This window comes from Urocitellus parryii, chromosome 12, assembly GCF_045843805.1.
Source record: "Urocitellus parryii isolate mUroPar1 chromosome 12, mUroPar1.hap1, whole genome shotgun sequence".
NCBI classification, from domain to species: Eukaryota; Metazoa; Chordata; class Mammalia; order Rodentia; family Sciuridae; genus Urocitellus; species Urocitellus parryii.
In genome coordinates this window covers 64,923,983-64,940,889 of record NC_135542.1, presented here as the reverse complement: position 1 = coordinate 64,940,889, position 16,907 = coordinate 64,923,983, and the positions used below count along the sequence as shown (strand labels likewise).

At 37.2% G+C, this 16,907-nt stretch overlaps 1 protein-coding gene across 2 annotated transcripts in view; it reads right to left on the bottom strand.

Moving 5' to 3' along the window:
* The window catches only part of Mta3 (metastasis associated 1 family member 3), a 137,615-nt gene that overhangs the window by 96,164 nt on the left and 24,544 nt on the right, over positions 1-16,907 (bottom strand). For both annotated transcript variants that reach the window (XM_026410994.2, XM_026410995.2), the window contains exon 4: positions 10,638-10,764. In XM_026410994.2, coding sequence (XP_026266779.1) covers positions 10,638-10,764 — 127 coding nt within the window. The remainder of the gene's footprint in view (positions 1-10,637; positions 10,765-16,907) is intronic.

The following is a 16,907-nucleotide window of genomic DNA, read 5'->3' as shown; positions in this document are numbered from 1 at the left end:
AAACTGTTCTTGTAAAAATTTTAACTTCCTTAAAGAACAAAAATTAAATTAAGTGAAAACTCTGTAATTTTCAAATTCTGAATGACTATTGTGTATAGTGTTCCATAGAAGATAGGAAAAAGATGAACTAATTAGTGACTCTCAAGAATTTTACAATCTAAGATGAAGTCTGAATGGAACAATTTATGTAAATTTCACATTCTCACCAGATGCTTAAGAGACTTTCAAAACTAAATTAAGACAGGGTTTGCTGGTGCACACCTGTAATTCTAGCTACTCAGGAGGCGAAAGTAGGAGGATCACAAATTTGAGGTGAGTCTTGGCAACTTTAAAAATTCCTGTCTCAAAATAAAACAAAAGAAGCTGAGGATGTAGCCCAGTGTTTGCCTAGTATGTGTGAGGTCCCATGTTCAATTTCCAATACATATTTTTTTAAAAAGCCTAAATTAAGGGAGCTTCTCATTTTAAAGGCAAGAACACTATGTACAAGCAACATGGCAATGTTTAAATTAAGAAAAAATTCACTACAAGTTGTGGCTATAGCTGTTTTTCCACCAGCAGTAGTGACAGTGAAGATGATACTGGTTAGGTCTGTATTCTAGGATCCTAATAAAACAATTGTTTAAAAGGAAAGGAATGTAAGGATTTCTCTGCACAACCCTGTCATTAAGAGACTATGTACCTATGTCTTTTTTTATAATATTTATTTTTTAGTTATAGGTGGACATTATATCTTCATTTTATTTTTATGTGGTGCTGAGGATTGAACCCCAGTGCCTCACGCATGCTAGGAGAGCGCTCTACCTCTGAGCCACAACCCCAGCACATACCCTTTAAGATCTACCCTACCACTGTCACCAAATGCTGGTTCTGGAAGAGCTTCTCAGACCGTTTTTCAAAAACAATACTCAGGCTGGATACTCTGGCCTAGCATGTGCCAAGACCCTGGATTCTATCCTTAGCACTTACCAAAAAAAATACTGCCAAGCTGGGCCCAGTGGCTAGTAATCCCAGTGACTCAGGAGGCTGAGGCAGAAGAACTGTAAATTCAAGGACAGCCTCAGCAACTTAGCAAGACCCTAAGCAACTTATCAAGACCCTGAAAATTAAGGGCTAGGAATGTAGCCCAGAGGTTCAATGCCCAGTGCCAAAAACAAACAAAAAAAAAAAACTAATTTAAAAAAATAAAATTTTAACAGTATTTTGAAGGTTAAATAATGATATAGACAGGGTCCCCACAGTGATGTTCTGAACAAAGGCCAGGTCCACCAACCTGGATATAATGGGTTTCTCCACCACTCACTCCTTGAAACAAGATAAACTTGAAGAACAAATAATCAGGTCCAAAACCCCTTACTGCAGGACAAACTGAGATCAATAACCAGCAGGTACCTAAGGAAATGTTTTTAAAACACACTAAAGACTAACTTCATAGGTTGTGGGCCAGATCTCCAAGGTTGGCAAGTAGGAAAGAATTGGCTCATTTTAAATATGACTAACTGTTGTACCAGAGGTTGGGAAGAGGAATTAATCATTGCAGGTACCTATGCTGTAATTAGCAGCTATTAAAAGTCAAGTTTTGTGCATTCAATATACATAAAAAATAACATTAGGCTGGGAGTAGTGACGCACTCCTGTAATCCCTGCAACTTGAGTGTGAGGTAAGAGAAGTTTGAAGCGAACCTCAGCAATTTAGCAAGACCCTATCTCAAAGGAAAAAAAAATAAAAAATACTTGGTATGTAGCTTAATGGTAAAGTACCCTTGGGTTAAATCCCCAGTGCCAATAATAATTATTATTGTGTTTTGTTTTTAATTTGTTCTTTTAAGTATAATTGCTATTTTTAAAAACATAAACATTGGACCATACAAAGATCACATCCATAAACTCAGGAAGTAACCACCTAATCAAGAAGATATTTACCAAGCTGGGACTGTAGCTCAGTGGCAAAATGTTTGCCTCACATGTGTGAGGCACTGGGTTCAATCCTTAGCATCACATAAAAATAAATAAAATCAAGGTATTCTGTCCTTCTACAACTGCCAAAAAAAAATTTTTTTAATAAGATATTTACCAACAGGATATCCATATATGGAAAAATGAAATTAGATCTGTCTCACCTTGCACAAAAGTCAAAATGATCAAAGACTTAGAAATTAGACCAGAAAATCTTGCAACTGCTACAAGAAAACACAGTGACAACACTCCATCAAATAGGTACATGCACCAACCTTCAACAAGACCCCTAAAACCCAAGAAATAAAACCAAGAATCAATAAGTGGAATGCCATCAAATTAAAAAGCTGCTGCGCAGCAAAGAAAATAATTAAAAGCATGAAGAGAAAGCCTACAGAATAGGAGAAAATCCTTGTCAGGTGCTCTGACAGGGAATGAATATCTAGAATATATATAGAACTCAAAAAACTTAACACCAAAAAAACAAATAACCTAATCAATAAATGAGCAAAAAGCTGATCAGCCATTTCTGAAAAGAAGAAACAATACATATATGAAAATACATATTTGAAAAATGTTCAACATTTCTAGCAATCAGGGAAATGCATTTCAAAACAAAGGTAAGATTCCATCTCACTCCAGTCAGAATGGTAATTATCAAGAACACAAATAATAATGAATGCTGGAGAGGATGTGGGGGAAAAGGTCCACTCATACACTGTCGATGGGACTGCAAATTAATACAATGACATTGGAAAGCAGTATGGAGATTCCTCAAAAGACCAGGAGTGGAGCCACCATATGATCTGGCTTTCCCACTCCTTGGTATTTTTCAAAAAAACTAAAACCAGCATACTACAGCAATACAGTCATTTCAATGTTTACAGCAGCACCATTCACAAAAGCTAAATTATGGAATCAGTCCAGATGCCCATCAATAAATAAATGGATCCAAAAAATGTGGTATATATACACAATGGGGTTTTACTCAGCCATAAAAGACAATGAAATTATAGCATTTGCTGATAAATGAATGGAAGTGGAGTACATCATGCTAAATAAAATAAGCCAGATATCACAAAAATACAGGGAAGATTACTGGAGTAGAAGGAGATCGAGAGGGAGGGAAGAGGGACAAGAAAGGGGAGGAAATATGGAATAAACTTAACAAAAGCACATTATATGCATATATGAATATACCACAGGAAATTTCACCTTTATGTATCTGTAGAAAGCGCCAATCAAAAATAAATAAATAGGGCTGGAGTTATGGTTCAGAGGTTACAGTGCTCACCTAGAATGCATGAGGCACTGGGATCGATTCTTAGTACCACATAACATATAATAAAGCCATAAATAAATAAACTAAGGGCTGAGGTTGTGGCTCAGTGATAGAGTACTTGCCTAGCATGTGTGAGGCACTGATTCTCAGCACCACATATAAATAAATGTATAAAATAAAGGTCCATCAACATCTTAAAAAAAAATTTTTTTTAAATAAATAAACCAGCCAGCCACAAGGCAGGAGGACTGAAAGTTCAAGGCCAGTCTCAGTAACTTAGACCCTATCTGACTCAAAAAAAAAAAAAAAAAAAAAAGTTTTTTAAAGAACTGATAATGTAGCTCAGTGGTAAACCCCCTGGATCAATCTACAGTACCAAAATAATACCAGTGCTTTCCCACTGAGCTACAGCCCCAACTGGTAAAAATCTTCTTGATTAGGTGATTGCTTTCAGAGCTCATGAATATACGCTTTGTATGGTCCAATGTTTATGTTTTTAAAAATAATAATTATACTAAAAAAAACAAATTTTTTAAAAACAATTATTATTATTATTATTGGCACTGGGGATTTAATCCAAGGGTGCTTCACCACTGACCAATAATAAGAACAGTAATAATAATGAAATAAACAAGTGAAAAAAAAAGACCAGTAGAGAAAAAAAAATAGGGAAAGGGAGAAGGAAATGGAAAGGCAGGGGTAATGGGGACTGAAGTCAAACTCCATGCATGTACAATTTTGTAATAATAAACCAAACTACTATGGATAACTATAATGCTCTAATGAAAAAGGCTGGGCACATGCCTGTAATCCCAGCAGCTTGGAAGGCTGAGGCAGGAGGATTGAAAGTTCAAAGCCAGCCTCAGTAAATTAGTGAGTCCCTAAACAGCTTACTAAGATCCTGTTTCAAAATTTTTTAAAAAAAGGTATTTCCCAGTTTCGACTATACAATTATCATTATAACATTATCTTGGAGTATAACAGTAAAGTTTTGATGCTTACATAGGTTTTAAATTTAGTTCTATTTGAACTGAGGATCTATATAGAAGAATTAATTACATGAAACAGAAATTCAAAAAATTGCTGGGGTTCTCCCTCCCCTACTCTTTTCTTTCTGTAAACTCTACATGATTTGATTCACTTCAAAGACCTTAATTTTTTAGTCGAGGGAGGTACTAGGGATTGAATCCAGCAGCACTTTACCCCTGAGCCACATCCTCAGTCGTTTTAATTTATTTTTTACTTTGAGACAAGATCTCACTAAGTTGCTGAAGGCCTTGCTAACTTGCTGAGGCTGACCTCAAATTAGCGATCCTCCTGCCTCTTCCTCCTAGGAGGCTGGGATTACAGGTGTGCACCACTGTGCCCGGTTAAACTGTGACTTCATTCTTTTTTAAAGAGAGAGAATTTTTTGATATTTATTTTTCAGTTTTCGATGGACACAACATCTTTATTTTTTATTTTTTTATGTGGTGCTGAGGATCGAACCCAGTGCCTGGAGCATGTCAGGAGAGCGTGCTACCGCTTGAGCCACATCTCCAGCCCCACTGTGACCTTCATTTTTAACAATGGGACCTACTTCATTTTACCTCCACAAAGAATCATATTTACAACTGTCTAGAAGATATTCTTACTTGAATGCCTTGGTAAATAGATAAAAAATAAGACCCAATCTGAAAGTCCTGACATTCTCCTTGGACTTGGACATGACCCAGACTTCTCTCTAAATAAATAGTAACCCCATTCAAAAAAAAAAAAAAAAAAAGCCAGATGTGGTAGTACATACCCAGTGAGCCCAGTGATTCAGGAAGCTGAGGCAGAAGGATTGCAGGTTCAAGGCCAGCCTCAGCAACTTAGGAAGAGCTTGTCACAAAATAAAAAATAAAAAGGGCTACGGATGTTTCTCAGTGGTTAAGTGCCCCCGGATTCAAACCCCAATATTTAAAAAAAAAAAAAAAATGCTGCTGGGAACAGTGGCACACACCTATAATCCCAGCAAATTGGAATGCTGAAGGCAAGAGAAATCTAAATTCAAGGCCAACATGGATAACTTAGTGAGATCCAGTCTCAAAATAAAAAACGTTTTAAAAGGGATAGGAATATAACTCAGTAGTTAGAATGTCCTGTGTTGGGGCTGGGGATGTGGCTCAAGCAGTAGTGCGCCCGCCTGGCATGCGTGCAGCCCGGGTTCGATCCTCAGCACCACATACAAACGAAGATGTTGTGTCTGCCGAAAACTAAAAAATAAATATTAAAAATTCTCTCTCTCTCTCTCTCTCTCTCTCTCTCTCTCCCCCTCCTCTCTCACTCTTTCTTTAAAAAAAAAAAAAAAAGAATGTCCTGTGTTCAACCTACAATAGCACCAAAAAAAAAAAAAAAAAAAAAACTGGTGGGGTCGGGTGGCTCAAAGCAACCGGCACCATTTTATCATAAAAAATTCCATAGATGAGCCTGAGCCAGGCATGGTGGCACACAGCTGTATTTTTGGCTAATCCAGAGGCTGAGGCAGGAGGCAAGGTAAATTACCTAGGAATTTAGCAAGGCCCTGTACAAAATAAAAAAACAAAAAGGACTGAAGATGTAGCTCAGGCTCGCCTAGCACATGCAAGGCCTTGGGTTCAATCTCTGGTACCACAAAAAAGAAAAATAAATGTTCAATAAATGCTACAATTATTTAAGGCCAAATTCAATACATATGAGCTATATAAAGCTTGGGCTATATACAAGACTAAATATAGGAGCCTCAAAATCACAAATCAGACAATGTTGAGAAACAGGAAAGGAAGCAGCTGCTAAATAATCAGCACATCAACTTTCTCCGACTGTAAGCAGCCTTCCTCAAATTTACAAATATTCACCTACTTATGGAAGAATAAAGAATACAGGTATATTTGTAAATCAGATGGTAACTGAAAGAACACTGAATTGTTGCTCTGTGTAAGAAAGTCTAATAGTAAAGTATTAGTCGTACACCCCCAAACACAAAGACTAAACACAGAAAAAGAGATTGATAACAGGTATAACAATACATTTTACAGAGCTTTACAAAATGTACAGCATATTATCTATTACTACGTGACCTAAAGCACTTGCATGAATGAAGTGTACTTCCCAACCCCAAAAAATGCCCTTAAAGGAATTCTCACTGCTAAAGCACAATCTCATAGACAGGAATGAAATGAATCACTAACTCTACCCAGAAGAGACCTAGGTCTTACACATTCTCTCGAATTTCCAGTGGAATCAGAAGGAACAAAGCTTGCTTCCTGCCATATTAGGAAGAGTGCAGCATCCACTGAATATTATAGTTCATGGAGTACAAAAGACCTCAAGCATGCCTGTCAGGTTTTCTCTCTCCTACGTTCCATGTGGCACCAAGAAAATTCTAGGCACTTGATAATGTCCCTGAGAACAAAAAATCAGTATTCACCAAATTACCCCTCTTTGCTGCCAAAGAACAATGGGACTTCAGTAATTTTCTCCTTTTAAAACCAAAATAGGGCATGACTTCAACATTAGCAAATTATCAAGACCACCCCAATGTACACTTGTTCTGCATCTGCATGTGGGCTGGCTAGTACAGCCCAATGCCTTGGCCAGAGCCTGCCCCTACTCCATTCTGTTGTCTGAAAATGAGAGCCACAGTTGTCTCTGGATATGCATATGCTAATTCACAAGGCTGGGGGTGTGGCTAGGGAAGAATAGAGTTCCTATGTACATATATAACTATGAGACCAGTAGGATTCCACATCAGGTACAACCAGAAGAATGAGAAATTATACTTCATCTATGTATGAGGTATCAAAGTGCATTCTACTGTCATGTATAACAAATTTATAACAAAACAAACTTAAAAACATACTTTCACCTTTAAAAGTTTTTTTTAAATTATGCAGATGGTAGAGTGCTTGCCTCACATGCACAAAGCCCTGCGTTCAATCCCCAGCACCACAAAAAAAAAAAAAAGAATTATGCAGAAAACAATATTCTTTCATAAAATAAATGAGGGGGCTGGGGATGTGGCTCAAGTGGTAGCGCACTTGCCTGGCATGCGTGCGACCCGGGTTCAATCCTCAGCACCACATACAAACAAAGATGTTGTGTCCACCAAAATCTAAAGAATAAATACTAAAAAAATTTCTTAAAAAAAAAAAATTAAATAAAATAAATGAGTACTTGACTGAAAAAAAAAGAAAGAAAATGAGAGCGACTCCACTCAGCTGTAGGAAAAATGCTGTAAATGTCTATGTCTCTCTATAATCAAAGGAATTATCACTTGGAAAACTCCATGAATCTACAGCCCCGGGTCCTTACCTTTTAAGCATTTAGAAGCTCCTCAACCTAAAAGATTCTCAGGAAATGTGTTCAATAGCGACTCAAGAGGACTAGGGATATAGCTCAGTGGTATAGCAATTGCCTAGCATGAGTGAGGTCCTGGGTTGATCCCCAGCACCACAAAAGATGAAGAAACAAAAAGAACTGATTGAAGGATCATGTATACCAGGTAAATTCTATATTCCACACCGGAATGTCTGGATAATTATATTTCAATATATTCTCCCAGCCCTTATGGAAGATAAAAAACACATCACTAGTTTTTCCATTCCAGGCAATCTGTTAAAGGAAACCAACATTACTTGTAAACAGATTCCAAGCTATCAGAAGGGTAAATTAAAAATACACTTGTGTGTTTGGGATACATTCTTTAAACCATTTGTCAGATTGTTGTTCTAGCAAGATTCTTACAATTAGCCACATAAGTTCAAGATTAAAATGAATCTTTATGTTCAAATAGCTCACACCAATTAAGTAACAAATATATGTGGATCTTTAGCATATTACTTATACACATTTTTAAGAAAAATCTCAAGCCGGTCACAGTGGTGCATGTCTACAATTAATCCTAGTGGTTGGGGAGAATGAAGTAGGAGGACCACAAGTTCAAAGCCAGCCTCAGCAACAGTTAGGGGCTAAGCAACTCAGTAAGACCCTGTTTCTAAATAAAAAACAAAATAGAGCTGGGGGTGTGACTCAGTGGTAGAGTACCCCAGAGTTCAATCCCCTGTACCAAAAAATGAAAAAATAAAAAAATAAAACTTACTAGTGAAAAGCAAAAAGACTCCTCACATTACCTGGTATGATTATATTTTCCAGGAAAGGATATAAATGACACAGAAAATACTAACTCTAGCCAATCCAACCACAATGGCCCCTTTAAAAAAATCTAAATAAAGCCACGACATGATGTTCATGATAAGAGAGCAATCAATTTATTTCCGAAAAGATTTCAGAAAAAAGGGGGCTGGGGCTCAGCAGTAGGGCACTTGTGTGGCATGTGTGAGGTACTGGGTTCGATTCTCAGCACTGCATGTAAATAAATAAAATAAGGATCTATCAACAACTACAAAAAATATTTTTAAAAAATTTAAGAAAAAGGAAGAACAATATATTTGTCCTACCCTTCCTATTATGAAAGATACGTGTCCACTTCTAAAGAAAGTTATATGCAGGGGCTGGGGATGTGGCTCAAGCGGTAGCGCGCTCGCCTGGCATGCATGCGGCCCGGGTTTGATCCTCAGCACCACATGCTAAGATGTTGTGTCTGCCAATAACTAAAAAAATAAATATTAAAAAATTCTCTCTCTCTCTCTCTCTCTCTCTCCCCCCACCCACTCTCTCTCTTTAAAAAACAAAAAAGAAAGAAAGTTATATGCGAAGGTGTCTGGAGTTTGGTTGGGGTGTGTGTGTGTGTGTGTGTGTGTGTGTGTGTGTGTAGGTACAAAACCAAATTATGGCTTTAGAAGACTGCAAACCTGGTCTGGAGCCATAGCTCAGTGGTAGAACACCTGCCTCAAGCGTGTGTAAGGCACTGGGTTCCATCCTCAGCACCACATAAAAATAAATAAAGATATTGTATCCATCTACAACTAAAAAGATATTTAAAAAAAAAAAGAAAGAAAAAGACTGCAAGCCTGTCTGAAACCAAACTGCAGACTTAGGTTAAATTCCAACAATAGGAGTAAAGAAGGAGGAACAATTATTAAAATAACTGGTACATTTTCTTTTCATTTATGAACACTTTTTATGATCATCATGACCAGCTATAGCTGGAAAAAAGGATAAGAAACTATAAACTAAATTGGAAGGATTTTTTTTTTTCTCCCTAGTACTGAGGATTAAACCCAGGAGAATTTTACAACTTAGGTACATTCCTAGCCCTTTTTTCTTTTTTCTTTTGTCACAGGGTCTAAGATGCTAGGACTTCACTAAGTTGCTGAGGCTGGCATCGAAGTTGTGATCCTCCTGCCTCAGCCTCCAGAATTACTGGGATTACAGCATGTGCCACCATGACTGCCTGAAGGAATTTATTTTTAAATATATGTTTTTGCAGGAACATTTTTATCTTTTTTAATATTTATTTTCTTAGTTGTAGGTGGACACACAATATCTTTATTTCATTTTTATGTGGCGTTGAGGACAGAACTCAGTGCCTCACATGTGCTAGGTGAGCACTCTACCACTGAGCTACAACTCCAGCCCCTGACGGAATTTTTTTAACCTACTTGAAACATGACATTCCCTCCCATGTTTCACCCTGAACCTGGCTGTTCTCTACACACACATCCCACACTCACCTCTTCCCTCTACCTGATGTGCGTCCCACGTTCTCATGAAAGGTGAGTAAACACTCTACCTGAAGCTTTCCTGACCCTGAGGGTCAAATCTTCCTGCCTTTTGAGTTCAAACATTTTGTTATATCTCCAAGATGCACTTATTCCAGATTGCACTGAAAAATAACTCTCTATGCTTAAATTTTGACACCAGAAGTAGATCATGAAAGTCCATCACTATTCCAGCACAATCTTTAAACTATAAACTACAGACTGAGATTTTCATCACTTTTGTAGCCTATCAATGCACAGAGCAAATGCCAATAAAAGAGTTAATAAAAAAAATAATAATAACATTTTCATTCCAGAGGTCCTCAAAAGAAAGTAAAAAGCCGTATATCCTAAAGGCCAAGAGTCACCTGCTACAACTCAATCTTGGGTTCCAGCCTTTGGGTTCTAATTACTACGCATATACTTTGTTAGGACTCTGGAAAAGATCTGCATTTCCCAAAATGGTGTGTGTTGGACACTACTATGCCTGAGAGTCACAGATGCTTAAGTAAACTGTCAAAGTCAGAAATGAAATAAAGTTTAAATGGTTACATTACTGCAGAACTTTAATATGCTAATATACACTTTTAATTTCAAGATAAAATTCCATTATGAAGCCTTTAGTAAACTAAGTTAAGCAAGATCCTGAGGAGAGTCTGGAAAATGCTTCAAAGAAGTCTTTGATTTTGGTCACAATGTTACTGGGTACATTAGATTAACTTCTAAAAAGTTCTTACCTGATATGTGTTGCAGGCAGAGATTCATATTGGCGTGACAAAAAGAGTTCCCTATGTTTCAACTGATGTTTCTGTTTATCAGTCAAGTCTGCCTCAACTGTTGTTTCAGATTCTTCTTCAATTTCTTCTACAAATAAAATTTGAAGAATTGATTATTACCATCTTTTGGAGTATTAACATAGAATTAAAAAGATAGGTTGAATCAACATTTATTCAATATTCTCTTCAAACTAATCAATTTTAAATTTATATATTAAATTTGTCACTTCAATTATAACAATAAAATTAAGTTCTTTGGGCCTCAAAGGAAGAAGAGAAAATCCAATTTAAAAACAACAGCCAGACTGGGGTGCAGCTCAGTGGGAGAGTGGGTGTCTAGCATACATGAGCCCTAGGGTTCAATTTTTAGCACAATAAAAAATAATTAAATAAATAAAAGTGTAAAATGGCAAAAGGAACACAAGCATTCATTTTCTCTTCATCCAATAAAACTACACCAAGGTGACAAAATGTATTAATATTTCTATGAAAATAAACACTGAGTAGAGAATAAAAAAGAATTTTGACCAAGCCAGGAACAATGGCCCACACCTGTAATCCCAGCAACCACAGATTTAGCAAGGCCTTCAGTCAAAATAAAAATTTTGCCTCAAATAAAAATGTTTTAAAAACTATGAAACACAAAGGGATGGAACACTTCCAAATCCATCCTATGAAGTCAGTATCACACTCATATCAAAACCAGATAAGGAGGGGGTTGGGGCTACAGCTCAGTGGTAGAGCGCCTGGCTTGCACCACATAAAAATAAATAAATATATAGAAAAAATTAAAATAAAAATAAAGTATTATTTTTTAAAAAAAGAAAAATACAGACCAATATCCCTAATGCAATTTCTTTCTCTTGCCTGATAATATGATGACATGATCCTATACTTAGAAGACCCAAAAACTACACCAAAAGACTTTTAGAGCTAATAAACAAATTCAGCAAAGTAACAGATTACAAAATCAAAATACAAAAATCAATAGCTTTCCTATATAGCAGTAGTAAATGTGCTGAGAAAGAAATCAGGGAGACAACTGCATTCACAATAGCTTCAAAAAAATAAAATGCAGAGGAATAAATTTGACCAAGGAGGTGAAAGACCTCTACAATGAAAATTATAGAATATTTTTAAAAACCTAAGATGGATAGGCAGAATTAATATTGTTAAAGTGGCCATACTAACAAAAGCAGTATACAGATCTGATGCAGTCGTCGTGAGAATACCAATGACATTCTTCACAGAACTAGGAAAAAACAGTCCTGGGCTGGGGTTATAACTCAGTTGTAGAGCGCTTGCCTAGCACATGGGAGGCACTGGATTCGATCCTCAGCACCAATAAAAATAAATAAATAAAATAAAGGTATTGTGTCCATCTACAACTAAAAATATTAAAAAAAAAAAAAAAGTCCTAAGCAATTCTAACCAAAAAGCAACGCTGGAGGCATCCCAATGCCTGACTTCAAATTATACTACAGAGCTGTAGTAACAAAAATGTCATGGTATTGGCAGAAAAACAGACATACATACTGATGGTATAAAATAGAAGACATAGAGACAAACCCACACATATATGGTCATCTGATCATTAACAACAGTTGTCAAAAATATATATATATATATATATATATTGGAGAAATGACAGCCTTTTAAACAAATAGTACTGGGAAAAATGGTTATCCATATGTAGAAGAATGAGACTAGACCCTTATCTCTCACCCTGCACAAAAATCAACTCAAAATGGATCTAAGACCTCAGAATTAGACCAGAAACTATGCAACTCCTAGATGAAAATGTAGGATCAACACTCCAACAAATTGGTTTTAGGCAATGACTTTCCCGATAGGACCCCTAAAGCTCAGGAAATAATACCAAGAGCTAATAAATGTGACAGCATCAAATTAAAAAGCTTCCGCATAGCAAAGGAAACAATTAAGAATGTAAAGAACCCACAGAATGAGAGAAAAATTTTGCTAGCTACTCTTTTGACTGAGGAGTAACATCTAGAATATATTAAAAAAAAAACTCAAAAAACTTAATGACAAAAAAAAACAATTTTAATAAATGGGTGAATGAATTAAACAGACACTTTTCAAAAGAATAAACACAAATGGCCAACAAATATATTTTAAAAAGGTTCAACATCATTAGCAATTAGGGAAATGCAAATCAAAACTACACTGAGATTTCATTGCACTCCAGTCAGAATGGTAGTTCTCAAGAATACAATAAATACAATAAATAATAAATGCTGGAAGTGACCGGGGGTGGGAGGCAGAGAGGGAAGAGGGAAGTGCTGAGGAGTGTGATACTGATCAAATTATACTGTTATACTGTGTGTGTGTATGAACAGGTAACAACAAATGTCATCATTATGTACAACTATAATGCATCAATAAAAAAAGTGGAAAAAATAATAAATGTTGGCAAGTATGTGGAGGAAAATGAACATTTTTACACTGTTGGTGCGATTATAAATTAGTACAACCACTGTGGAAATCAGCATGGAGGCTCCTCAAAAGAGTAGACAGGGAACTACCATATGACCCAGCTATAACACTCCTCAGTATTTATTCTAAAGAATTAAAGTCATCATACTACAGTGATACATGTACACCCATGTTTATAGTAGCACAGTTCACAACAGCCAAACTATGGAACCAGCCTAGGCATCCATCAATGAATGAATAGATAAAGAAAACATGGTATATATACACACAATGGAGTTTTATTCAGCCTTAAAGAAAAATGAAATTATGTCATTTGTAGGAAAATAGACGGAACTTGAGAACATTACGTTAAGCAAAATAAGTCAAACATGAAGATCAAGGGTCATATATGAAAGAGAGAAAAAGGAAATGGGGGGAATCAAAGGGTGATAAGTAAAGGAAAGGGAACAGGGGATGGAAGGTAGAGAGGGAGAAGGCAAATGCTAGAGAGTAATATTGGCCAAATTATGTTGTTATATTGTGTGCATGTACAATTATGTACTAATAAATCCCACCAATATGTACAACTATAATATACAAATTAAAAATGTGGAAAAAACAAAAATAACTGGGGATGTAGCTTAATGATAAAATCGCCCTTAGTGGGCTGGGGTTGTGGCTCAGTGGTAGAGCAAGTGCTACCACTAGCATGTGCAAGGCACTGGGTTCAATCCTCGGCACTACATAAAAATAGTAATATAAAGGCATAAAAAAATGTTGTAAAAAAAATGGCCCTTGGGTCCAATTTCCAATACAAGGGGAAAAAAAAAAGGAATTTTTTGGATCCTTGGGAGGTTGAGGCAAGAGGAGTGCAAGTTTGAGGCCAGCTCAGTCATTTAGTATGATCCTGTTTCAAAATAAAAGTTAAGCAATAGGAATATAGCAGTGGTAAAGTGCTCAGAGGTTCAATCCCTAGTCTAAAAGAAAAAGAAAAAGAAAAATGGAGAGCCAGGTGTGGTAGCACATGCCGGTAATTCCAGGAACTCAGGAGGCTGAGGCAAAAGGATCAAAAGTTTGAGGCCAACCTCACTAATTTAGTGTGCCACTGTCTCAAAATAAAAAATAAAAAAGGTCTGGGGATGTAGCTTAAGAGTAAGTAACCCTAGGTTCAATCACTGGTATGAAAAAAGGAAGGAAGAACATGGAAAGTAGATGTTTAAAAAGAAAAAGGGGGCTGAGGCTGTATTTCAGTGGTAGAGCACTTGCCTGGCAGGTATGAGGCCTTGGGTTTGATCCTCAGCACAAATAAATAAATAAATTTTATTTCTTTATTTTTATGTGGTGCTGAGGATCAAACCCAGCGCCTCGCACGTGCTAGGCGAGCGCTCTACAGCTGAGCCAAAACCCCAGCCCCGAGTTACATACCTTTTAAAAACAGAATACCTCACAGGTCTTTGCAACCCCTCCTGGAGCAGACTGTGTATGGAGAAACAGTAAAAGGAGTGAGAACTCAAGAGTGGAAGTAGGTGGGCTGGATCCTCACCAGCAAGAAGAGCCCAAGGGTCAACCTAGAACATCAGGATATCCTTGGAAGCCTTGATGTTCAGACAAGAATGGATTCTACGCACACAGCAAGATATTTCTGTTTCTTACAATTATTTCAGGAACCAAGTCCACAAAAGGGATTTTTGTCAAATAAAATCCCCAAATTGTAGCAGTTCTTTTTTTAATTACATAAAGGCAAGTAGTGGGCTGTCAGATCTTTCCTGCTTCCAAAATTTTATTCCCACCCCACCTACCACCACCCTAGGTACTCTGCATAGAACCCAGAGGCAATCTACCTCTAAGCTACATCCCTGCCTTTTTTATTTATTTATTTGTCTGTTTATTATGTTTTTGGTACCAGAGATTGAACCCAAGGACACTTAACTGCTGAACCACATCCCCAGTCCCACCCCCCCATTTTGTTGTATTTTATTTAGAGACAGGGTCTCACTGAGTTGCTTAGGGCCTCGCTAAATTCCTGAGGCTGGCTTTGAACTTGTGATCCTCCTACCTCAGCCTCCCAAATCGCTGAGATTACAGGCATGCAACACTGTGCCCGGCTTCTATTTTTTGAGACACGATCTCACTAAGTTGCTTAGGGCCTTACAAATTTGCTGAGGCTGACCTTGAACTTCTGATCCTCCTGCCTCAGTATCCCAAGTAGCTAGGATTACATGTGTGCACTGTGGCACTTGGTCCTACTTTCAAACTTTTAAAACTATTAATTGAAAATTAATCTGAAAATTTGATTTAAAAGACTCACCTAGCTGGGCACAGTGGTGCACACCTGTAATCCCAGCAACTCGGGAGGCTGAGGCATGAGGATCACAAGTTCAAAGCCAGCCTCAACAAATTAGGGAGGCCCAAAGTAACTTAGTGAGATCCTGTCTCAAGATAAAAAATAAAAAGAGTTGGGGATGTAGCTCAGTGGCAAAGTACCCCCGGGTCCTATCTCCAGTACCAAAAAACAAACAAACAAACAAACAAAACTCACCTAGGGCTGGGAATGGGGAAGTTGCTCAGTGGTAGAGCTCTTGCCTAGCAGGTACAAAGCCCTGGGTTCAATCCCTAGCACCACTAAAAAGAAAATGGAATGAAAGGTGAGAGAGAGGAAGGGGGACAGGAGGGATTAACTCACCAGGCGCAAAGAAAGAACATGACAATTGAAGAGTCTTTAAATGTTCTTTTTAATGAACTACTCAAAGAGAAATATAGCACTAAAGGAGCCATTTACTTGCGGGTCTAATAACATTTCACCAGTGGAGATCAATAACATTATTGCTACATTGGCACTATTAGCACCAGCAAATACCACATACAAAATTATACTTTACCTAATTAGGATGTGACAAACGTATGTCCAATAGAGCTAAAACATCAACAAGCACCTCAAATAATAACAGCAGTTTTGTTGTGTTTTGTTTTTCCTCCTTCTTCTTTTCTATGGTGCTAAGAATTGAACCCAGGACCTCAGCATGCTAAGCAAGTGCTCAACCACTGAGCTACACCTCCAGCATCAAATCTTACTTTCTTATACAACCCCAGAAGTACAGACAACAAGAACTAAAAGCGGGGCTGGGGATGGGGCTCAGTGGTAGCACTGTGCCTGCCTACATATGTGAGGCACTGGGTTTAATCCTCAGCACCACATAAAAAATAAATAAAATCAAGGTATTGTGTCCATTTATAACTAAAAATATTTTTAGAAAGAAAAAAAAGAACTAAAAGCTCTCAAGTCCAATCTAACTGAAAATAGAAATCACCACAAAAATATCTTTCCATTGTGAAGTTCACTAAAGAAACCCTTTTTAAAAATTTACGAGTGAGGGGCTGGGGATGTGGCTCAAGCGGTAGCGCGATTGCCTGGCATGCGCAGGATGCTGGGTTCAATCCTCAGCACCATATAAAAAATAAAGATGTTGTGTCCACGGAAAACTAAAAACTAAATATTAAAAAATTCTCTCTCTCTCCTCTCTCTCTCTCTCTCTCTCTAAAAAAAAAAAAGAAAGAAAAAATTACTAGTGAAATTCCATTTATATTATATATATTTCTATAAATTTGCACCACTTTTAAGTAGGAATCAACGAATGACTCTCATGCCACCAACATCCTAAAAACACTGAAAAACACTGACAAAATTTAGCATTTAGACAACAAAATTTTGAAAGAGCAAATATAACTACCCTAACTAAAATTATGTACAGTGGGCTGGGGGGCTTAACTCAGTGGTAGAGCGCTTGCCTGGCATGC